The sequence below is a fragment of the Bufo bufo genome, chromosome 8 (assembly GCF_905171765.1).
Source record: "Bufo bufo chromosome 8, aBufBuf1.1, whole genome shotgun sequence".
In the NCBI taxonomy this organism is placed as follows: domain Eukaryota; kingdom Metazoa; phylum Chordata; class Amphibia; order Anura; family Bufonidae; genus Bufo; species Bufo bufo.
In genome coordinates, this window is record NC_053396.1 from 19,016,875 (window position 1) to 19,041,957 (window position 25,083).

The following is a 25,083-nucleotide window of genomic DNA, read 5'->3' on the forward strand; positions in this document are numbered from 1 at the left end:
CCGTTAGTGTGGGTAGCATAAAGTTGATGACAGGTTCCCTTTAAGCATGTCCCCTTGGTTCCCCTGACTCAGGATGATGCCCTATTAGTGCCTTCCCAGATGGTATGATGCCCCTACTTGTCCCCTAAGTACACCCTCACAGTATGGGGCCCCCCCATAAGTATTCCAATGCATGGTGATACCCCTTAGTTTGAATACTCCCCTATCCCATGTTCCCACGAACATCACTGCGCCGAAACTCCGTCAGCTTTGGAATGGTGAGGCTCCCTTCGCCCTCGTGTTCAGCTATATGTGCACCCTAAGGACGCAGATACATTTGAAGTCCACACATCCCGGGACCACAGGACACAGGCCGAAACATGGGACTGTCCTCCTGGATGTGGGACGATGGATTTGTTGCTATGGGCAATTTTTCCGCTTGTCCTTTGCACTAGTTTTCTGCGGATGATTATGGTAAGGCCATAGTATAAAACGTACGAGTGAACTGGAATTCAGAAATTCCTCCATTTTTTTTCCTTTTTTCCCCTAATTGCAGAATTCATCAAAATAGGCCTTTTTTGGATAGGCGTATAGATGACACTTCCCCTTTAACAAGCCAAGCAGTCGATGCCGGAAGAGATGGATTGAGTATGTTGGACGCTCTGTGATGGATTGAGCTGGCCTGGCCAGGAGCTGTGGGTGGGAGGATCTGGGAGCAGAGGCAGCTGGTGACTACTGGCAGTACAGGAGGCAGGAGCTGCTGCAGACACCATGGATTTCAACGTGAAGAAGCTGGCTTCTGATGCAGGGGTGTTCTTCACCAGAGCTGTGCAGGTAAGGGGGCATATGTATGTAGGTGTATGGGGGGGTTTGTGCCCCTGGGATGTGCAGCCCTCCCCTCTGCAGCATCCTCTGACAGATGCCGCTTCTTATCCCTCCATCTTTGCTGCATCTCCCTAGACTGTCCTCCATCCACCTGCTGGGAGCTGGAGCATCCATGGAGGATGATGACAGGTAGCCTCTGCATGCTGGGAGCTGCTGCAGAACATCTTATGAATGCTCCGAATGCATATTTTATATGTGCATTGTTTTTTTCTCCACTCATCCCTAGTGGGGATCGGTAGACTGATAATTGCATAGGGATCCAGGACTTGTCATTCAGCCATGTGCAAAGGGGAAGCATGCAGCCCTATTTGAGTGAGCCCCCCTAATAAATGAGCTAATTTTGGGGTGGGGTGAAACTCTGGCGTATGACTGGATCCCGACATAAGCTGACTCGGCACATTCTTGTATTACATAGACTCCCATTCACTGGGGGGTTGGCAGCAGTACGATGCTGTCTCTATTCTGTCTAATAAAGGGGGCCTCCTAGAGATAGGGATAGAGCCCCCACTATAAAAGCATTTTTAGGTAAAATGCGTCCCTGCATATCAACAATCAGCAACCTGCAGCGCTCCAGCTGTTGTGAAACTGCAACTCTCAGCATGCACACTCGCTTGGCTGTTCTCCGGATGTCCATAAAATTCACTGGAGCACGCTGGGAGTTGTAGTTTCACCACAGGTGGAACGTCAGAGTTTGCTGAGCCCGGCTCCGTTTCAATTCGTCCCCCATTTGTACAAATGTCAGGAGGTGAGAATCTTGTCATCGTCCCCAGCTCAGCGCGTCTGTGCTATCGGGACCAGCGGAAAAAAACATCTGTAAGGTTAGGCCTAATGCACACGACCGTATTCTGCATCAGCAAATCATAGAACATGTCCTATTCTTCTCTGGATTGCGGACAAGACTAGTCATTTCTAGTGTACAGAAGGTGCCCGTATTTTGCAGATCGCAATATAAACACACTTGCGTGCATGAGGCCTAAAACTGCAAAAATGTGTACGCCGCCCTTAGGACATCTAGGGGTATGTTCACACATTACTGTTTTGCCTATGGCAAATTCGAGGCCGGCATTTGGATTTCTGCTGCAGGACGAACGTAGGCCTAAACCACCGCTTCCACAAGAAGACGCATGCCCATTCTTCTTGTGTACATTTTTTGTCCCGATTTTGTCAGGAGCACGAGTGGCATATAAAATACTACATTCACTTGCGTTGGATACGGAAAGTTCCTGACTTGACGAGTATTTAGATGCGGAATCCTGAAGTGTGAACAGACCCCCAAAAAGTGACATCATGCAATATTTTTACTTCTGGGGCAGTGGTGTTCACTCTATTTTTGCTGTTAAAGTGATTCCCGGACTTAAACGTTGCTGACCTATCCTTAGGGTTGACCATCGATACCCGATAGTTGGTGCTCCGACTTCTGGATCCCTTACCAATCAGATGTTTGCCGGAGCTTTTTTGCATTGGATCAGCACAGTATCCAAGGACAGTCTCGACCCAGTGTACGGAGCGGTCAGTGGAGCGCAGCAGCCCATTCAGACTATTGAACGGCTGGGGGCCAGACCCCCACTGATCTGATACTAATGGGTCCTCCATATTAAAGTCTCCCTTTAAAGGATCACTCCCTGTGATCTTCTACTACTTTACACACTGGGTTGTATGCCTACATATGAAAATAGTTAGTTGTGGACATCCTGTAGGCCATCAGTTGTATATTTCTTATCTCTTGGGACAACCAGGTCTGATTATGGTGAAGGTCCATCCACCTATCACATTCATTTCATCACTAAGGACTTACAATTGATTTGTAAAATAACCCAAAAATGTAATAACCCTCAACAGAAAGTGACCCGCTTCAATGTCGGTGTCCACTCGACCTCATAGATTGTGACCTGATCATGCCAGAACCCAGATCCTATGGAGAGAGCCATTCTGACCTGGTATTAGGTTTGATCTTCATCTTAACATATGATGATAGAATCGTTGGAGGCTCATCAGATAGGACATCCATAGATTGTAAAAAGTTATTGTCCTCCGTCACCGACTAAGCCCTTTTCTGTAGAAAGGTTTGTGCCATAGTAGACGTTCCTCACCTATCCACAGGATCTAATCGCTGGGACCTCCACTAGAATCCCATCCATTGTGGCACAATCACAACCCAGACCCTATAGAGGATCGTATGTTAGGCATTCTGACCTGGTATTAGGTTTGATCTTCATCTTAACATACGATGATAGAATCGTTGGAGGTTCATCAGATAGGACATCCATAGATTGTAAAAAGTTATTGTCCTCCGTCACCGACTAAGCCCTTTTCTGTAGAAAGGTTTGTGCCATAGTAGACGTTCCTCACCTATCCACAGGATCTGATCGCTGGGACCTCCACTAGAATCCCATCCGTTGTGGCACTACCACAACCCAGACCCTATAGAGGATCGTATGTTAGGCATTCTGACCTGGTATTAGGTTTGATCTTCATCTTAACATACGATGATAGAATCGTTGGAGGTTCATCAGATAGGACATCCATAGATTGTAAAAAGTTATTGTCCTCCGTCACCGACTAAGCCCTTTTCTGTAGAAAGGTTTGTGCCATAGTAGACGTTCCTCACCTATCCACAGGATCTGATCGCTGGGACCTCCACTAGAATCCCATCCGTTGTGGCACTACCACAACCCAGACCCTATGGAGGATCGTATGTTAGGCATTCTGACCTGGTATTAGGTTTGATCTTCATCTTAACATACGATGATGGAGTCGTTGGGGGTTCATCAGATAGGACATCCATAGATTGTAAAAAGTTATTGTCCTCCGTCACCGACTAAGCCCTTTTCTGTAGAAAGGTTTGTGCCATAGTAGACGTTCCTCACCTATCCACAGGATCTGATCGCTGGGACCTCCACTAGAATCCCATCCATTGTGGCACAACCCTTTAAATTCAGTATCTCAAAGTCAGGCGACGTTCACATCACCCGTAACCTGATCTGACAGGCTGTTCCCGCACCATTGCCGGATATTGCTGTTCACTGCCGGACCCCATAATCTATAATGGGATCTGGCTACTTTCCTGTATGAGTGCCGGGTTTTGGCTGGAGAAAAACGTTGCATGCAACAGTTTTTTTCTGGCCGAAAGCCGTCATTTTGCTGTAAAGACTCGTAGGGGGGGGGGCATTTCTGCATTTAGGAAGTAAAAATTGTGGCGTATCTCTGACCTCGTCACAGTACACAAGAATCAAAAGGGTTAAGGTGGCGCTAGTCGCAGCTGTCTTGTGACAGTCACCCTCCCTTGGGTTTCTGTCTAATAACAAGGCACTGTTCACTGAGCTGTGGCCGCAGTTGAGATCCGAACTCATGGACGTTGTGAGCCACCTAATAATATGTGTCCTGCTCTTTATCGACAGGGTCTGTCTGGTTGAGATGGGAGGAAGGATCCTCGAGAGGAAGGCTGAAGCTCTGAAATATTAATCACTATGCTTGTCAATACTAGAAGCAGTAGCTAGCGAGGTGTCAATGGCATCATTGTAGTCATGGCTTCTCTGGTGGATTTTTAGGATCTGGTGCATTGGTCATGGCGCCCCTGCACACATGATGGCTACCTAGAGTGAACCCTTTAGCAAGCGGTTAGGAGCCCATACTAACCTGAAGCTACCAACCCAGACGAATCCCAGCATCCTCGTAGCCAGTAATACTGTGACATCTCTGAGGGCTTCTAAGGCGGCTTGCTTTTTAGCGACTGTAACACCTGAACCCTCAGAGGTTCTACCAGGACCTGTTGAGCACTATGGTGACACAACTCCAGGTCTGTAGGGGGGTGTTGCAGCCATAAAAGTGAATTCACATTTGGAAGATTTGTTGCAGATGTTCCCGTTACTAAAACTCAGTCTAATTAATGTGATAGAGTTGTTTCTGCACGAAGCACATGGATGCTGTAGGACTCATCCAAGATGAATGGGATGCAGAAACTTTGGCAACAAATCTGCCGCATGTGAACTTGCTGTAATTCAGTGAAGAAAAGACTCCAGCATATGATGTGTTAAATTATTATTTTATTTTATTATTATGAGGTTACTGCGGCTTTGAGTAACGTTTCGGCCTTATGGCCTTCTTCAAATTAATTCCACTAGTGAGAGAAGGAATAAGGTAGAGCGCAGTGTAGAATGCGGATATACCGCTGGTGAGAGAAGGAATAAGGTAGAGCGCAGTGTAGAATGCGGATATACCGCTGGTGAGAGAAGGAATAAGGTAGAGCGCAGTGTAGAATGCGGATATACCGCTGGTGAGAGAAGGAATAAGGTAGAGCGCAGTGTAGAATGCGGATATACCTCTGGTGAGAGAAGCGCTAAGCTCAACCAGCTCTCACCAGCGGTATATCCACATTCTACACTGCGCTCAACCTTATTCCTTCTCTCACCAGCGGCATTAGTCTGAAGAAGGCCATAAGGCTGAAACGTTACTCAAAGCCGCAGTAACCTCATAATAATAAAATAAAATAATAATTTAACACATCATATGCTGGAGTCTTTTCTTCACTGACAGTTGGGGTGGGAACCATACTCCAAGCAAGAACAACAGAGTGCGACAAGGTTTAAATAGGATATACTTGCTGTAATACAGACGCAAACCTATAGCAGTAAATCTTTGGCCATTTCTATTGATGTCTATGGAAGTTTTTCTTAAAAAATCAAATAAAAAAATCAAACTGGCTTCTGGTTTCTCCTCGTGGGCTCCCATACTTACCGACATTGAAAATGCAAACATCAGGAAAACTAAGCCCCTCAAAAATGGGCCAGAATGACCATAAAATGCCCCAAATGACATCATTTTGTGAAGTGTTGAGTTAAATAACTGCAGGTGCTGTACATGGGGGAGATATGGGGGGGGGGGGGCAGTGAGTTCAGTAAGTTGTGGAAGAGGTAGGTTACCCAGTGCATGGGGATTATAATGTCATGAGGCGTTTTATAATGAATATTGCTGTTTATGTAGGTGGCACGCCCGCCATGAGGTCTAGGCCCATGGGTATGGCTCCCCAGAGATGCGGAGCTGCAAGAGAGCGCTGTCTTATAATGCACCATGGAAATAGCAGTAGAAACTTCTCTGTGGCCATCGAAAAGCATCAAGAGGGAGATTTGCGAACCTGTCTAGAAGAAGAACTGTCTCTGATGCCCTTACAGACCGATCGCAACCGAGCTGTCATTTCTTATGGTGCATTTGAAAAATGAATGCGCTCTTGTGATTGGTTACTCTGGGCAACATAGCGTTTTTAGACAGTTTAATAAATCTGCCCAATTATGTAACGTGTATGGGGGCGTCCCATCTCTTTAGGGGAGATGAGGATTGGACATGTCCAGTTTTCAAGGGAGATGAGCTGCCACCAGTGGTGTCTAACTGCGGCTTATTAAAGGGGTTGTCTGGGTTCATACCCTTATTTTCACACAGGCAGCCCCCCTGAGGCTAGCATCGGAGCATCTCATGCTCCGATGCGCTCCCTTGCCCTGCGCTAGATCGTGCAGGGCAAGGGCTATTTTGTTTACAATAACACACTGCCGGCGGCCCCGTGGAGAGCCCCGGTACGTCACCGGAACTCCTAAAAATGCCTTTGCCCTGCGCGATTTAGCGCAGGGCAAAGGAGAGCATCGGAGCATGAAGTGTTCCAATGGTCAAGTCAGGGGGGCTGCCGGGGGGAAAATGGAGGGATGTCCGGGTTTAGTGCTAAACCTCTTTAAGTAGGGGGGGATATTTGGCCAACAGCTATTTAAGGTGTACTGCTATCTTAAGGACTGATTGATATGTGCTCGGTCCGGGGAACACTGGTTGTGTGTTGAATGCCTTTCCCGACTGGAACTGACTGCATCATAGTGATTTATCATACTGTCAGTTCCCATCTGATTGTGGGTCTGTTGTACTGTGCTCACATCATCATCATGTTAGTACAGTACAATAGAGTAAAAAATACAATGCAACAGCTCTCTGCAAACCAAATAAAGTACAAGAAAGTATTCTAATGCTATGCTTATTATGTCAATTAGAGATACTTGGCAAATACATTTTGTACAAAATTATTTGGGCCCGTCTGCCACACGTCAAGGCGATCTCACACGCACACACTGTAAAGCTTAGCCTGCTCTCCCTCACTCACTGGAAGCCATTTGGCACCAGGAGAAAAATAGGGTGGACTCTTATTGCATTTGTTGGTGGCCATTTGGCACCAGGAGAGGTGTGGAGTGGGCTCGGCATGCATTTTGGTACCTGCATTCCCTGGATTTAATGGAGGCCATTTTGGCACCAAAGATTACAAAAATTAAGGTAGGCCCAGCATGCATGTGGAACCTACTCTCCTTGAATTGTATGGTAGCCGTCATGGCACATAAGAGGTAGAATTTAGGGTACTTTCACACTAGCGGCAGGACGGAAACGACAGGCTGTTCACCCTGTCGGATCCGTCCTGCAGCTATTTCGCCGTGCCGCCGGTCCGTCTCCATTGACATTGAAGCTCCGGCGCAGCACGGCAGTACGCGGTGAGAGGCCGCCGGACTGAAAAGTCGGACATGCAGTACTATTAGTCTGACGGGCTTTCGCCTTGCACTGCCGTGCTGCGCCGGAGCTCCACCCCCGTCCCCATTCTAGTCAATGGGGACGGAGCGGCAGCACGGCGAAATAGCGGCAGGATGAATCCGACAGGGTGAACAGCCTGTCGGATCCGTCCTGCCGCTAGTGTGAAAGTAGCCTTAGTGTTAGGTTCCCGTCTTACAGAGATCGCCTTGACGTGTGGCAGACGGGCCCAAATAATTTTGTACAAAATGTATTTGCCAAGCATCTCTAATTTACATAATAAGCGTAGCATTAGCATTATAATACTTTTTTGCACTTTATTTGGTTTGCAGAGAGCTGTTGCATTGTATTTTTTTACTTAGTGTTTTCAGCCACAGCAACGTGCACCTGCGCATTGGGATGTGCTGACTTTACAGTACAATAGAGCCACAATCAGATAGGAAGTGACTGTGTCATAAATCTATGATGTAAACAGTTCAGATCCGGGAAAGGCGTCCAAAACAGGACCTGCGCTGCTAAACCTACTGACAAGCTGAATAACACTGTGGCGGTGGTTTAGTAGAAGACTCGTAGAGAAGACATGCCGGAAGCAGAAACACTATTCCAATGGCCACTTGGATTTGATATGGACCTGACGATCCTTAACCCTTTAAGGACCGGTCCCATTTTGCATTTTCAGTTTTTCCTCCTCACTTTTTTTAATTTTCCGTTGACCTAGCCATAGGAGGGCTTATTTTTTGCAGGACAAGTTTTGCAGGAACTGACTGTATCATAAATCACTATGATGTAATCCGTTCGGTCCGGGACAGGCGTCCGACACACGGCCTGTGTTTCCCGGACCGAGCGTGGTCGTTGGGATCAACCTTAAAAGGCCCTCCCGGGCCCTCAGGAGTACTGAGAAGGTTTTCAGTTCAGACCGTGGTCTTCATAGCAGACAGAACAGCAGAGGAACATTTCTGTGTCAGGAAGCTGCTTCAAAGCCATCTAGAATGTAGAATTTTTCCCTTTTGGTTTGTAAGTTTTATGGACGGTCATAAAGGGGGCTATGGCTTTTTAGGGTCCCTTAAAGCGATAGCACCACATATTTAGCCTGTTTATAAATTATATTTTTTTGATGCAGTGAGTTCCATTTATGTGTCGGTGTAATGGCTGGCCGGCAGTTGATGTGCTCCCGAGTCCCTGCAGAGTGCGGTTTAATGGCGCCGCACATTAAACCGCACTCTGCAAGGACTCAGGAGCACATCGACTGCCGGCCAGCCATTACACTGACACCGAGTCAGTGCTTTTAGTGAGTCACACGTCATCGACTTCTCATTTTAAAGCTTGTAAATGTGACGGGTTTTGTGCAATGCTGGTATTTGTGTTACGGGTCATGGAAGGATTTATACAGGAGCGCTCGGTCTGTAGTAAACATCTGATGTAAAGGGATGACGGCGCCTTAAAGGGACAGGACTCCATCTAGCGGCGGTGCTGTCTGCATCCGTGCGGTGGTGCTGTTTTGCAGATAAGAATAGGCATTTTTACAGCGAGGACCGCTAAAGGTGCAGGATGCACACGAACTGCATCCATATTTTGCAGACCGCAAAACCGATATAGTCATATGAATGTAGCCTAATGTGGAAGTGACTCCTGGAAGCCATCAGACCCCCCCAAATGGCATATCTGTTATTATACTCTTAAGGGCTCATGCACACGGCTGTAGCCGTTTTTTATGGTCCCCAAATTGCGGATCCGCCAAACACCGATACCGTCTGAGTGCGTTCCGCATTTTGCAGAATGGAACGTCCTGTCCTTTATAGAACAGTCCTAACCTTGCCGGTAAAACGGACAAGAACAGGGCATGCTCTATTTATTATTTTTTTTATCTTCAGGACAGGTTATCCCTATCTGATCAGTTGACCTCTGACTCCCTCCCGGCACCCCCGATCAGCTGTTTGAGGGGGCTGCGGCGCTCCTGTGAGCGCTGCGGCCACATCACGTCTTTCCATGCACAGCGCCGTACATTGCATGGTGGCCGTGCTTGGTATTGCAGCTCAGCCTCATTCACTTGAATGGGATTGAACTGCTCCTAAGCCACGTGACCAATGAACGTGATGTCGCCGGCCTATAAGCACTTTTTGTCTATCCTTTCATAGGCGAATTGTAAAGAGGTTGTACAGGCTGTAGATAATTGATGACCTATCCTGAGGATGGGTCATCGATATCAGTTCGGTGGGGTTTCGACTCCTGGCACTGCTGCAGATCAGCTGTATGAAGGGGCCGCGGTGCTGATGCGATCAGCGTATAGCGCATAAAATGCGGATCGGATGCGGACAAAAAAAAATCACGGTTTTGTGCACAAGCTCTAAGAAGAATAAGCTGCATCTTCTGCCGAAATTGGCAAGCAGTGGAGCGAAATGTAGGGTCAGGGGGATCAGGCTGGTAACACAATTATACGCCGCTCCCGCAGAGCTCTGCCGTCGTGGCGTCAGGCTTTGTGTGGACGTGCCTTGTATGATGGCCTCCCACTGTCGTTTGCAAATTTCAGTGGAAGGTCCCGCTCTTTTTCTTGATAGTTGCCGCCATGCTGAGGCAGGGTGACCCTTCATGGAGCTGTGGCGGCCACTGGCTTGACGGCAGATTTTACATGTGGATTTCGGCTTGTATTCCGCTCGAAATTCACTGCGCATGTGCCAAGAGGTGGGGAACATAGCATTGGCGGTGTTGGGGCCTCTTTGGGACGTCAGTTATGCCACAGTGGGCGTGATACCCGACCGGATTGGATGACTATTTCTATAGTTTTTCACAAGCGCTGCACCGCCCAGGTGACTAGTAGGAGGTATTTGCATTCAGCACATGCAGAAATATAACAGGTTTTATTTTTTTCAGTTTATATAAAAGCGTACTGCGTTTTCAGCTTTTCCTCCCCACTTTTTTCATCTTCCGTTGACATAGGAGGGCTTATTTTTGCAGGACAATGTGTGTGTAAAATATATATATATTATTTTTTTTTAATGGTACATACCATTCAATTTACCATGTTTTGTATTGGAAAACAGACAAAAAAATCTTTTGTGGGGTGAAAATGAAAAAAAAACCAAAAAAAAAACAATTCCACCAAGGTTTTTTGGCTTTTCATATTACAGCCTTTACTGTGCACTAAAAATGACATGACGTATTTATTCAGTACACTTACAGCGCTACCAAATTTATATAGATTTTATTTTACAAAAAAAAAACGTTGAAAAAAATCAACATATTTTATTTGCATCGCTGTTTTCTTACAGCTGTAACTTTTCATATTTCTGTCTATAGAGCTGTAGTTTTTATTGGTGCCATTTTTGGGTACGTGTGGACGAGGTGCACAAATCGTGGATGTACCATAAAATGTATTTGATGTAAAATAATTTCTTATTTTTTGCAAGTTTTTTTTTTTATTTATTTATTTTTATAAAAAAATATAAAAATCCATTAAGGAATTACTATCTTAGGCTACATGCACACGAACGTATTTTGTTTCCATGGCCGTTCCATCTTTTATTGCGGATTGGACGAGGACCCAAAAAATGCGGACAGCACACTGTGTGCTGTCCATTTCGTAGCCCCGCAAACAATATAGCGCATGTCCTATTCTTGTCCGTTTTGCGAACAAGGATAGGCATTGTTACAATGGATCCGCAAAAAAACCCAGATGCAGTGCAGATGCCAAAAGGACCACATCCGTATTTTTTGCAGATCAGTGTTTTGCGGACTGCAAAACACCTACGGTCATGTGAATGTAGCCTTAGACTGGGTTCATATCTGCGTTTTTAAATCCGGCGGCGTGTACCGGCGGAGGAGCATACTGCCAGAATTCACTGTAGCCGGTTAATATGACGGCTTTCTCCTGGACAAAAAATGCAACGCTCAGAATTTTTTTGTCCGATTAAAAGCCGACATATTAGTCGGAAAGCGCCCTGTATTCTAATACGCTAATATCTGTGTGTCTATGGCCCAGGCTGTAGTTAGGGCAACACTAGTGTACCCTAATAGGATTACTGAACCTACAGTCCTGGGGTCTTTTCTAGGTCCCCTGGGCTGACGGCAGAGGGCTTACTCAGCTTCCAAGATCACTGAGACCTAATCAGAGGGGGAAATTTCCTTTGATCATAGACCGTGGTCATAGGCTGTGGCAATCAAAGGGTTAACAGTTAGGACTGGAGCTACCTCCAATCCTGGCTGTGGAGCAAAAAGCTGCTCTAAGACCCAGAGCTGTTAGGGAACCTGCACACAGTGAAGGTCACCATGCAGAAGATACGCACAAATTTCCACACGGATTTCTGTGCATTTGTACACCCAAACTGCACCAAAAACCGTCATTTCTAACAGCGTTTTTTTGGCAATCACGGCATCAAAGTGGTTTGTGGGCTGCTGATGTCTTGGCATGGCAGCTTGGGGCCCAATGAAGGCCTCAGGCCCGCCTGTAGTGTATCCTCAGTGTACACCGCAGTATATTGCTGACAGTATAGTACTCTACACTGTATGATCAGTACAGGGTATTATAGAAGCAATCAAAAGATTGCCTGTTAAAGTCCCCTTGGGGGCCATGTAAATGGTTAAAAAAAAGTTTCAAAATTTTTTGTTAAGGCCTCATGCACACGACCGTGCCGCCCGTGTGCCTTCCGCAATTTGCGGAACGGAATGGGCGACCCATTGTAGACATGCCTAGTTTGAAAATCAAAATCTGTAAAAAATGGCCGGTGAAATCCGAAAGGTGCTCTTTGGAATGTGGGCCCCTTTGCCCACCTAGGCTGCAAAAAAGTGTCACACATCTGGTATCTCCGTACTCAGGAGAAGTTGGGCAATGTGTTTTGGGGTGTCATTTTACATATACCCATGCTGGGTGAGAGAAATATCTTGGTCAAATGCCAACTTTGTATAAAAATATGGGAAAAGTTGTCTTTTGCCAAGATCCTACTGTAAATGTAAGAAGAAAAAAAAATTCAAAAAAATCATAATTTTCCGCTAACTTGTGACAAAAAATAAAAAATTCTAGGAACTCGCCATGCCCCTCACGGAATACCTTGGGGTGTCTTATTTCCAAAATGGGGTCACTTGTGGGGTAGTTATGGGGCCCTAATGTGTGGTAAGTAGGTAAATGACCTGTGAAATCCTAAAGGTGCTCTTTGGAATGTGGGCCCCTTTGCCCACCTAGGCTGCAAAAAAGTGTCACACATGTGGTATCGCCGTATTCAGGAGAAGTTGGGCAATGTGTTTTAGGGTGTCTTTTTATATATACTCATGCTGGGTGAGAGAAATATCTCGGCAAAAGACAACTTTTCCTATTTTTTTTTATACAAAGTTGGCATTTGACCAAGATATTTATCTCACCCAGCATGGGTATATGTAAAATGACACCCCAAAACACATTGCCCAACTTCTCCTGAGTACGGCGATATCAGATGTGTGACACTTTTTTGCAGCCTAGATGTGCAAAGGGGCCCACATTCCTTTTATGAGGGCATTTTTAGACATTTGGATCACAGACTTCTTCTCATGCTTTAGGGCCCCTAAAATGCCAGGGCAGTATAAATACCCCATATGTGACCCCATTTTGGAAAGAAAAGACCCCAAGGTATTCAATGAGGGGCATGGCGAGTTCATAGAATTTTTTTTTTTTTGGCACAAGTTAGCGGAAATTGATATATAGATTTTTTTTTTTCCACAAAGTCTCCCTTTCCGCTAACTTGGGACAAAAATTTCAATCTTTCATGGACTCAATATGCCCCTCAGCGAATACCTTGGGGTGTCTTCTTTCCGAAATGGGGTCACATGTGGGGTATTTATACTGCCCTGGCATTCTAGGGGCCCTAAAGCGTGAGAAGAAGTCTGGAATATAAATGTAAAAAAATTTTTACGCATTTGGTTTCCGTGAGGGGTATGGTGAGTTCATGTGAGATTAAATTTTTGGACACAAGTTAGTGGAATATGAGACTTTGTAAGAAAAAAAATATATAATTTCCGCTAACTTGGGCCAAAATAATGTCTGAATGGAGCCTTACAGGGGGGTGATCAATGACAGGGTGGTGATCAGGGAGTCTATATGGGGTGATCACCCCCTGTCATTGATCACCCCCCTATAAGGCTCCATTCAGATGTCCGTATGTGTTTTGCGGATCCGATCCATGTATCCGTGGATCCGTAAAAAACATACGGACATCTGAATGGAGCCTTACAGGGGGGTGATCAGGGAGTCTATATGGGGTGATCACCCCCCTGTAAGGCTCCATTCAGACGTCTGTATGTGTTTTGCGGATCCGATCTATGTATCCGTGGATCCGTAAAAAACATACGGAAGTCTGAATGGAGCCTTACAGGGGAGTGATCAATGACAGGGGGGTGATCAATGACAGGGGGGTGATCAGGGAGTCTATATGGGGTGATCACCCCCGTCATTGATCACCCCCCTGTAAGGCTCCATTCAAACGTCCGTATGTGTTTTGCGGATCCGATCCATGTATCAGTGGATCCGTAAAAATCATACGGACGTCTGAATGGAGCCTTACAGGGGGGTGATCAATGACAGGGGGGTGATCAGGGGTGAATAAGGGGTTAATAAGTGACAGGGGGGGGGGTGTAGTGTAGTGGTGTTTGGTGCTACATATTGCTGAGCTACCTGTGTCCTCTGGTGGTCGATCCAAACAAAGGGGACCACCAGAGGACCAGGTAGCAGGTATATTAGACGCGGTTATCAAAACAGCGTCTAATATACCTGTTAGGGGTTAAAAAAATCACATCTCTAGCCTGCCAGCGAACGATCGCCGCTGGCAGGCTGGAGATCCACTCGCTTACCTTCCGATCCTGTGAACGCGCGCGCCTGTGTGCGCGCGTTCACAGGAAATCTCGCGTCTCGCGAGATGACGCATATATGCGTGACTGTGCGCAGGGCTGCCGCCTCCGGAACGTGATCCTGCATTAGGCGGTCCGGAGGTGGTTAAAAACTACAACCTCGCCCACAAAAAAAAACAAGCCCTCATATGGCTGCATAGACGGAAAAATAAAAAAGTTACAACTCTTGAACTGTGACAAATAAAAAATGTTTGGTCACTAAGGCTACTTTCACACTAGCGTTAATGTTTTCCGCTATTGAGATCCGTCATAGGGTCTCAATACTGGAGAAAAACGCTTCCGTTTTGTCCCCATTCATTGTCAATGGGGATGAAACGTAACTGAACAGAACGGAGCGCTCCAAAATGCATTCCGTTCCGTTCTCGTACAGGAGATCAAACCGCAGCATGTTTTCCGCCCTGGGATGCAGAGCATAACGGATCATGACCCACAATGCAAGTCAATGGGGACGGATCCGTTTTCTCTGACACAATAGAAAACTGATCCGTCCCCCATTGACTTTTAAAGGAGTTCATGACGGATCCGTCCTGGCAATGTTAAAGATAACAAAACCGGATCCGTTCACAATGGATGCAGACGGTTGTATTATCAGCAACGGAAGCGTTTTTGCTGAACCCTGCCGGATCCAGTAAAAACGCTAGTGTGAAAGTCGCCTAAGGCCCCAAACTGGCTGGTGACTAAGGGATATATGACCGTTCAGTTTCATTAAGTCGGACCATTACTGGACTAAGCAGGGTAACATTTATTTCGCCGTCCCTCCCGGTGCTTCTTGCCGCGACTTCCAGCCGACCGTTTTCGTAATTGTGACAGCGACCCGCAGCGCGTTGTCTAGGAAGCTTTCCAAGTAGCTGTTCAGAAATTCCAGCTATGTGACATAAGTCTCCTTAATCTCTTTCTTCTGGCTCGGGTTGCCAGGCTAAAGAAGGGTTAGTAAAGGCCCCGAGAGGCTGAGGTGTGTAGGCGGATAAGCCCCTAAATGCATCCTCTGTGATACGGAAGGCTGATTATAGTCACCCCGCTGTTTCCAGTTGGGCCATGTTCACACATCCAGGATTCTGCCTAGATTAAATGGGTTGTTCCTCCTTAGCACCGATCCTCATTGGCGGGGTGCCGACCACTAGGTTCCCGACTGATCACAAGAACTGGGTTCCTGAGTGTAAGGCTACATGCACACGAACGTTGTTTGTTTCCGTGTCTGGTCCGTTCCTTTTTTTTTTTTGCGGATAGGATGCGGACCCATTCATTTCAACCGTGTGCTGTCCGCATTAGTGTGTCCGTTCCGTTGCCCCGCAAAAAAAATAGTGCATGTCCTATTTTTTTCTAGTTTGCGGACAAGGATATAGGCATTATTATAATGGATCCGCAAAATAACGGATGCCATACGGAACGTCATCCGTCTTTTTTGCGGACCGCAAAACACATACAGTCGTGTGCATGTAGCCTAAGCATCATGGCGAGCATACCTTCTGCTGCTGCATTCACATTTGGCCTTTCGGAGACGGCAGAGCTCATAGAGCTGATGCTCGTCTGCCGCTCCGTGCAGAACATTGCTGCGGATTTTAGAAGTCACAGCGTGTTTTTCATTGCTGTGGACCCGGCGTACTAAAGGGGCACAAATTTAGCTTCATTACAAGGGTTGTCTGGCCTACAAGCTAACAACCCCAATGGTTGGAACCTGTTCACAGCCCTGCCATTCCCTGCCGCTTCCAGTCCCCACTGGACCATAAGTGGCTTGGTCCCGTGACGCCTCCAGCCACAGCTGGTCACAAGTGCTGGAACCGGCCATTCTAGCACGTGACTATTGAGGTAAGCGATTGGCCAAACCCAATCACGAGACCAAGCCACTTTCGGACAGGTTACCCCCATTGAGGTTTTTAACTTGTAGGCTGGACAACCCCTTTAAGTTAGGGCTCATGCACTCAAAAGTTTGTGCCTCGTGCCCGTATTGTGGTCCTCAATATACGGGCACCAGCCGCGTGTGCTCCATGTGGATGCAGACCCATTCAAGATACGGAGTGGAAGAACGTTTCTGTGGGATTTCGGTTCATGCTTTGGTTCGTGAATCTTGTGGATCGTGGACCCATTCAAGAGAATGGGTCCGCATCCCCAAACGGCAGGCACATGGCCAGTGCTCGTACATTACAGACCGCTATTTGCGGTTCGTGTGCGTGAGCCCTTACAATGAGGATGGAGGCTTCAGATTTCTGCTGTGCATTTTTTTTAAAAACTCTGCAGTGGTTTTGCCTTTGGCGTATCTGTGCTATGTGAATGTGCTCGAATAGTAACTCCTCACCAACCCCTCCGCCCTCTTCATTCCTAAACATTGGGCACTTCCCCTTGTTGATCCTGAACATGAAATGGGGGCACTTAGTATGTTTGCCCTCGAACATGGGTCAGAGAAGGGGCACCGTCCATCTTCTCCACTAAATGCAGGAGCCCCTGAAGGAGGAGCGATCGGGAATTGGCCATCCCTGAAAGAGAGGTGTGCACCGGATGTCCTTTCTTTTTGGGAGTTAGGCCTCTTGCATACGAACGTATTTTCATTCCGTGTCCGTTCCGGTTTCAATTTCAATGGGTCCGCAAAAAAAACGGAAGGTACTCCGTGTGCATTCCGTTTCCGTATTTCCGTTCCGCAAAAAAAATAGAACATGCCTTATTATTGTCCGCATCACGGACAAGGATAGGACTGTTCTATGAAGGGCCAGCTGTTCCGCAAAATACAGAATGCACACGGATGTCATCCGTATTTTTGCGGACCGCAAAATACATTCGGTCGTGTGCAAGAGGCCTTATACTGTAGATTAGTGATCCCAGTGAATATATATTATATTTGATAATGGTCGATGTAATATACATTAGACTCTAATGTACCGGCTTTCCGATTCTACATTATCCAGAACGACTGCTCTTAAAATTTGGTCTCCCGCAGTCATGTTTAATGTTCGTCCTCCTGGCTTTTTTGGATCTCGCTCAGCTGCACCTTCCATTGTGATGTATACGCCCATGATTATGGCATAAATGGAATAGTTTTTGTGTCCCCGGGGTTGTGGCCTCTGCTGGAGTTCCCATCCCCCACCTCAAGTTTGCTGCTCTTCAGAAGTTGCGAATCCTATTTAAGTGACCACTGGAAACCTTAGCCCCCTATGAATAATGGATGGCGGGTCCCACTGGCAGCGTGAAGCGGGGGCTACAGGTGTGTGACATTGCATTATTTATCTCCACGCCAGCAGGAAAACAGGTCAGAGCATCCTGAGCGTTCATTATCCCTGTGGGCAGATGGCAATCAGTCAGTTATCAGCCGGCTGGTGTGACCCTGAATTGATTTACCTGATCGGCTGATTATGTCTGGAACAGAGGGAGCAAGGCCGGAACCTTCAGGCATCAGTAAAACAATATCATGGCAAAGGGGTTATCCCAAAAAATCAAATCAGACAGTACATGACAATCTCTTTCTAACAAAGCTAGAACCAGCCCTGTACCTCACATGGATCCAGAGATCTCCACATTCATTGTTCCGATTGCTTATTGCTTTGTTAGATTGATATCAGGGCATGTGTCCTTTCTGCTGTAGCCCGGGTCACTGATAGGACCGCCCACTGGACTCCCAAGCATAGAAAAAGCAGGGATTTCACTGATAGGACCGCCCACTGGACTCCCAAGCATAGAAAAAGCAGGGATTTCACTGATAGGACTGCCCACTGGACTCTCAAGCATAGAAAAAAATGGATTTCATTGATAGGACTGCCTGCTGGACTCCCAAGCATAAAAAAAGCAGGGATTTCATTGATAGGACCGCCCACTGGACTCCCGAGCATAGAAAAAGCAGGGATTTCACTGATAGGACCGCCCACTGGACTCCAGAGCATAGAAAAAGCAGGGATTTCACTGATAGGATCGCCCACTGGACTCCCAAGCATATAAAAAGCAGGGATTTCACGGATAGGATCGCCCACTGGACTCCCAAGCATATAAAAAGCAGGGATTTCACGGATAGGACCGCCCACGACTCCTGAGCATAGAAAAAGCAGGGATTTCACGGATAGGACCGCCCACTGGACTCCTGAGCATAGAAAAAGCAGGGATTTCACTGACAGGACTGCCCACTAGACTCCCAAACATAGAATAAAATGGGATTTCATTGACAGGACCGCCCACTGGACTCCCGAGCATAACAAAAACAGGGATTTTATTGATAGGACCGCCCACTGGACTCAGAAGCATAGAATAAACAAGGATTTCATTGATAGGACAGCCCACTGGACTCCCGAGCATAGAAAAAGCAGGGATTTCACTGATAGGACCGCCCACGACTCCTGAGCATAAAGAAAGCAGGGATTTCACGGATAGGACCGCCCACTGGACTCCTGAGCATAGAAAAAGCAGGGATTTCACTGACAGGACTGCCCACTAGACTCCCAAACATAGAATAAAATGGGATTTCATTGACAGGACCGCCCACTGGACTCCCGAGCATAACAAAAACAGGGATTTTATTGATAGGACTGCCCACTGGACTCAGAAGCATAAAATAAACAGGGATTTCATTGATAGGACAGCCCACTGGACTCTCAAGCATAAAAAAAGCAGGGATTTCATCGAATATAATACAAGTCTTTTCCTACAAACTATATATCAATCTGCTCAGCTCCTCCCGCTCTATTACAAGGTGCCCATAGATTACACAGTATTTCCAAGGCAACAGGTTCCCTTTAGAAATGCTTCTAAGCCGTCTTACAAGGTGGCAGGTATTGATGGCCTGGATATATAAATCTGCATTTTATTAACCTGGCTGCTCTTATTGATTAGGACGATGATAGGACTTAACCACTTACCCAACGTCTTCAGCTATATACAGTGTAAATAATTGAGCACGTACACGATGGGAAATGCTTTATGTACTGTGTGCGTGCGGATATATGGACTCTGCGCTCGGTAAAAAACAGTTTGGTGGAAATGGAAGGCGGATCTGTCATAAATACATATATAAGTTCCTCATAAAACAACAATTCAGGAGCACATTTTTTACTACTTTGTGCATTCTTCTGTTATTCCTCCTAGAAATCTGTGAATAGATTGAGGATTTCCACTCGTTTAGAGAATGGGAGTTTCTACCTACAGAATATGAGCGCTAATTGGACAGTGTCTATAGGGGCGCACTGCATTAGTAAGGGGAATGGTAACACCCAAGTGTCGCCTTTTTTTTTATACATTTCCAGGAGGAATAAGGAGCCGTCCCATGGATAGTTCTGTTGCACAGGGAATGCAATTATTCATTAAAACAGACACAACAGGAGGGTGAGTTTAAATGGCATCTGTCAGCAGTTTTGTACCTATGACACTGGCTGACCTGTTACATGTGCACTTGGCAGCTGAAGGCATCTGTGTTGGTCCCATGTTCATATGTGCCCGCATTGCTGAGAAAAATGAGGTTTTAATATATGCAAATGAGCCTCTAGGAGCAACGGGGGCGTTGCCATTACACCTAGAGGCTCTGCTCTCTCTGAAACTGCCGCACCCTCTGCACTTTTATTGACAGGGCCAGAGGTGATGACTTTTTCGCTGTCTGGTCCTGTCAATCAAAGTGCAGAGGACACAGCAGTTGCAGAGAGAGCAGAGCCTCTAGGTGTAATGGTAACGCCCTCGTTGCTCCTAGAGGCTCATTTGCATATAGTAAAACCTCATTTTTCTCAGTAATGCGGGCACATATGAACATGGGACCAACACACATGTGCGCTTGGCGGCTGAAGGCATCTAACAGGTCAGCCAGTGTCATGGGTACAAAACTGCTGACAGATGCACCTTAAAGGGGTTTTCTTAGAGTTTCGATATTGATGACTTGTCCTCAGGATAGTTTTGTCATAAAAGAAAGCTGGTGCTCATGAAGGACATGTCCGTCATCTGATACATATGCAATCCAGACCATCCAATGCTCCTCACACATTGTGGACACAGATTAGTCGTTAAGGAAGGTCCATAAAGGACCAAAACATCCGCTCTGATATATTCAGTCACATGTATCTGGATCTTCACTTGGATGTATGATCTTCTTTATTAAAATCTAAACTGATTGCATCGCAAATGTGGAGCGCCATGATTTTCTGATTCTGTAGGTCCTCAAAATCAGATCAGTGGGGGTTCAACTCCGGGCAATGCCACCGATTAGCTGTTTGAGGAGACTGTGGCTCTCTGGTGAGCGCTGCGGCCCCCTCATGTCTTACCAAGCACAGTGCCACACATTGTATAGTGGCTGGACTTGGTATTGCAGATCAGGCCCATTCAATTGAATGGGACTGAGTTGTGCTTAGTCCCCATTGAAGCTAAATGTAACGTCAGTGGCCTAGGAAGGATTCGCGGCACTCCGCTGGATAGGTCTTTAGCATTGGACTCCTCGAAAACCCCTTTAACTACAAAGACTGTCCATAAAGAGTTAAAACGCCTATAGACTGCTCCCACTATGCACCCTCTGGATTGAGGATCAGTGCATGGCTTATGCCCACCCCCCCAGGCTAAAGGATATGTGCAATATGAGGGATCCCATGTCAATATCTAGCTAAGCCATGGACATCACCATTGGTCGACATGAATGCCGATTCCACAAGCCCATGTAGATCCGTCATGACCGAATGTTGGAGTCGGGAGCCATCTTTAAGCCCTTCCATCAGCAATTTGTACAATAGGTTATCATTTTGATGATTGGCAGCACCACTTTCTGATCCTTGATCCGTGAAAGCCCATTCTCTTCATTTCAGTTTACAGAGGAGAAGTTGGGTTCGGCAGAGAAGACGGAGTTGGACGCTCACTTCGAGAACCTCTTGTCCAGAGCCGACGGTACAAAGAACTGGACCGAGAAGATCCTACGTCAGACCGAGGTCCTCTTGCAGCCCAACCCCAGTGAGTAGATGAATAAATAGGGCTGATGTAAAGAAAGAATGGAAATCCAGAAGAAAGACGCTGTGTGTTGTCCTTCCTGTAGGTGCTCGAGTAGAAGAGTTTTTATATGAAAAATTGGACCGGAAGATTCCCTCTCGGGTGACTAATGGGGAGTTGTTGGGCCAGTACATGACCGAAGCAGCCAATGACTTTGGACCCAGCTCTCCTTATGGTGAGTTGTATGGAATAACTGCAGTTTCTTCCATATTTAAATATATTTTTTTTAATATAAATTAACACTTTCAGTGTCGTAATAAAGCCTGGACTAGGGGACAATTTATGCACATGGGTAAAGAATTGGTGACAGGACAGAAAACATTAGTCCTTGTCAATAGGACATACTCAAAATGGGCTAAAGGGGTTGTCCACTTTCCCATATTGATGATGTATCCTCAAGATACTGTAGGTCATCAATATCAGATTGGCGGGGGTCCGGCTCCTGGCACCCCCCACCGATCAGCTGTTTGAAGGGTCAGTGGCGCTTGTGCGCGCACTGCGTTCTCTTCAATGTTTACCTGCAAACTTTCAACATCGCAGTGCAGTGTAATTACAACTGCTCCGACCCATTCACTTAAATGGGCAGGAGCAGCTGTAGTTACACTGCACCACCAGCGCAATGTCGACAGCGCGCAGGTAGACAATGAAGAGAACGCAGCGCTCGCACAAGCGCCTCAGTCTATTCATACATTAGCCTGGAATCGGACCCCCACCGATCACACATTGATGACGTATCCTGAGGATAGGTAAACAATAGAGGAAAAGCAGACCACTCCTTTAAAACCAAGCGTGATTGTCAAATACCTGGCAACATGGGCGAGAAAGTGGCGGGTGAATTTTAGTGTTTATAAAAAGTAATGCACCTGGGGCCACGGTAATCGTATGGCTGCGTAAATATTGAATAGAATAAAACTGGAGGCAACAGAACAAGAAAAGGACATGGGTATTGTGGTAAGCAGAAGCACTCAATGTCAGGCAGCAGCTGCAAAAAAAATTCGGGTGATCCCAGGGTAATATTCGTAAAGCGCCATCTTGTGGAAGAAAGGTGATTTAGACATCAATATAGGTGGAGCCGTCACTACCTACCTAGGGTTGCATCGGGTACCGAATTATCGATACTTTTGTACCGGGATTTGCCTTTTACCGATACTAGGCCTCTCTACTGCGCATCCTAGTATCAGAGAACATGGCACGCGTCATGCTCTCCTCAGCAGCACAGTGGAGAAGGAGTCCCTCCCTCTGTGCCGCTGCCGCCAATGAGGATAGAAAGGGGCGGAAGAGGGGCGGGGCTGTGGCCACTGCGCCACCAATGAGGATAGAGAGGGGCGGAGGAGGGGAGGGGCTGTGGCCACTGCGCCACCAATGAAGATAACTAACGTTTAATACAAATGCAGGAGGCGGGTGCCGGCGGCAGAATCACATAGCTGGCACCCAACCTCTATGACAGGGCGGTGCGATCTGCGGCAATTAACCCCTCAGGTGCGGCACCTGGATAACTCTTTTTCAGTCTCTGCCACCCAAACAATTAATACTAGCTTGGGCTACAGGGACGGAAGAGGCCTGCACAGTTCTGCAATTTACCACTGGACCCTGCACTGACTGTAGCCGGACTCCAGCTGTAACTGTCCAATTGGAGATAACTCTGATGCTGGCCGCTTTCTGGTAACTCCTGAGATGTGAATATCATAAATTTTAAGTGCAAAAAAACAATAGTTGAATTGTTTTTGTTTTTTTCTTTTTGAATTACCACATGATAAAAAAAATAATAATAAAAGTAAATCAATAAGTTATATGCACACCTAAAGGATGTCTCTAAAATTGGGCAGAAAAATAAGTTACCACTAGAAAAAAAAAATACTTGAGAAAAATTGATAATTGTCCTTAGATTAAAAATAATCAAGATTATTATTTTTTTTTTGGGCAAAATCACCCAGCTGTATATGCAAGTGTATATAATAATAGGTAAAAAAAGAAAAGATGGGTGTGCCAGGTATTCTGTGTCTGGTCTCCTTTATAGCCCTGCTTCACAGCTGATGTCCTGGAAGTGTGTGCCATGTATTCTGCTTCTGGTCTCCTTATAGTCCTGCTTTACAGAGTATGTCCTGGAAGTGTGTGCCAGGTATTCTGCTTCTGGTCTCCTTATAGTCCTGCTTTAGAGGATATCCTGGAAGTGTGTGCCAGGTATTCTGCTTCTGGTCTCCTTATTGTCCTGCTTTACAGAGGATGTCCTGGAAGTTTGTGCCAGGTATTCTGCTTCTGGTCTCCTTATAGTCCTACTTTAGAGGATATCCTGGAAGTGTGTGCCAGGTATTCTGCTTCTGGTCTCTTTATAGTCCTGCTTTAGAGGATGTCCTGGAAATGTGTGCCAGGTATTCTGCTTCTGGTCTCCTTATTGTCCTGCTTTACAAAGGATGTCCTGGAAGTTTGTGCCAGGTATTCTGCTTCTGGTCTCCTTATAGTCCTACTTTAGAGGATATCCTGGAAGTGTGTGCCAGGTATTCTGCTTCTGGTCTCCTTATAGTCCTGCTTTACAGAGGATGTCCTGGAAGTGTCTGCCAGGTATTCTGCTTCTGGTCTCCTTATTGTCCTGCTTTACAGAGGATGTCCTGGAAGTGTGTGCCTGGTATTCTGCTTCTGGTCTCCTTATAGTCCTACTTTAGAGGATATCCTGGAAGTGTGTGCCAGGTATTCTGCTTCTGGTCTCCTTATAGTCCTGCATTACAGCGGAAGTCCTGGAAGTGTGCGCCAGGTATTCTGCTTCTGGTCTCTTTATAGTCCTGCTTTAGAGGATGTCCTGGAAATGTGTGCCAGGTATTCTGCTTCTGGTCTCCTTATAGTCCTGCTTTACAGAGGATATCCTGGAAGTGTGTGCCAGGTATTCTGCTTCTGGTCTCCTTATAGTCCTGCTTTACAGTGGAAGTCCTGGAAGTGTGTGCCAGGTATTCTGCTTCTGGTCTCCTTATGGTCCTGCTTTACAGAGGATATCCTGGAAGTGTGTGCCATGTATTCTGCTTCTGGTCTCCTTATGGTCCTGCTTTACAGAGGATATCCTGGAAGTGTGTGCCATGTATTCTGTGTCTGGTCTCCTTAATAGCTTTGCTTCACAGCTGATGTCCTGGAAGTGTGTGCCAGGTATTCTGTGTCTGGTCTCCTTATAGTCCTGCTTTACAGCGGAAGTCCTGGAAGTGTGTGCCAGGTATTCTTCTTCTGGTCTCTTTATTGTCCTGCCTACCTGCAGATGTAGAACGGATATTAGTAGCACTCTCTGCAGAACTTCATTCATGTTCCCTGTGTACATCCACTGTGTTCCCTATAGAATTTAGTGCTATGGATTGACCACGTTGTGAATCATACACGTCACAGGCCAAGATGGAAAATAAAGTGCTGCCAGTCTTTCCACTCCGTATATACAGCGGGCACATTTCCCAGATGTCCTCTTCCCGATACATCTTATGTGATACCAATTCAGTTTCTGGCTCCCGTTGCCTGGCTGATAAAACTGATGGGGCTGTAATTGGAGCCTGCGGGCGGGCTGTGTCTTTGCCTTAATTGCATTGTGCTCTCTCCATGCGCTTGACTGGATTTTAATCTCATTCCGTGTACAGCTAAACCGCATTGTCTCCCCCCATCACACCAGCCTAATTGTGCGCTGTTCCCTCGTATTCTCAGGGCAAACACTTATCAAGGTCGGGGAGACGCAGAAACGTCTGGGGATTGCAGAACGAGACTTCATCCACTCCTCTTCTATCAACTTCCTGACTCCTCTGCGCAACTTTCTGGAAGGAGATTGGAGAACCATTTCTGTAAGTTGTGCTTCGTCTTAAAGGGTTTGTCCAGGACTCGTGACCTATCCTCAGCCTCTTCTTTGGCCTTTGCTGT

General features: G+C 46.5%; 1 protein-coding gene across 2 annotated transcripts in view; it reads left to right on the forward strand.

The window, feature by feature from the left end:
- Positions 1-581: 581 nt before the first annotated feature.
- The window catches only part of SH3GLB2 (SH3 domain containing GRB2 like, endophilin B2), a 43,474-nt gene continuing 18,972 nt past the window's right edge, over positions 582-25,083 (forward strand). Inside the window, exons 1-4 of one of the 2 annotated variants that reach the window (XM_040405639.1) lie at positions 582-813; positions 21,027-21,168; positions 21,251-21,379; positions 24,874-25,007. In XM_040405639.1, coding sequence (XP_040261573.1) covers positions 751-813; positions 21,027-21,168; positions 21,251-21,379; positions 24,874-25,007 — 468 coding nt within the window. In that variant the 5' untranslated portion in view covers positions 582-750. The remainder of the gene's footprint in view (positions 814-21,026; positions 21,169-21,250; positions 21,380-24,873; positions 25,008-25,083) is intronic. The other variant, XM_040405638.1, reaches the window with a different exon arrangement.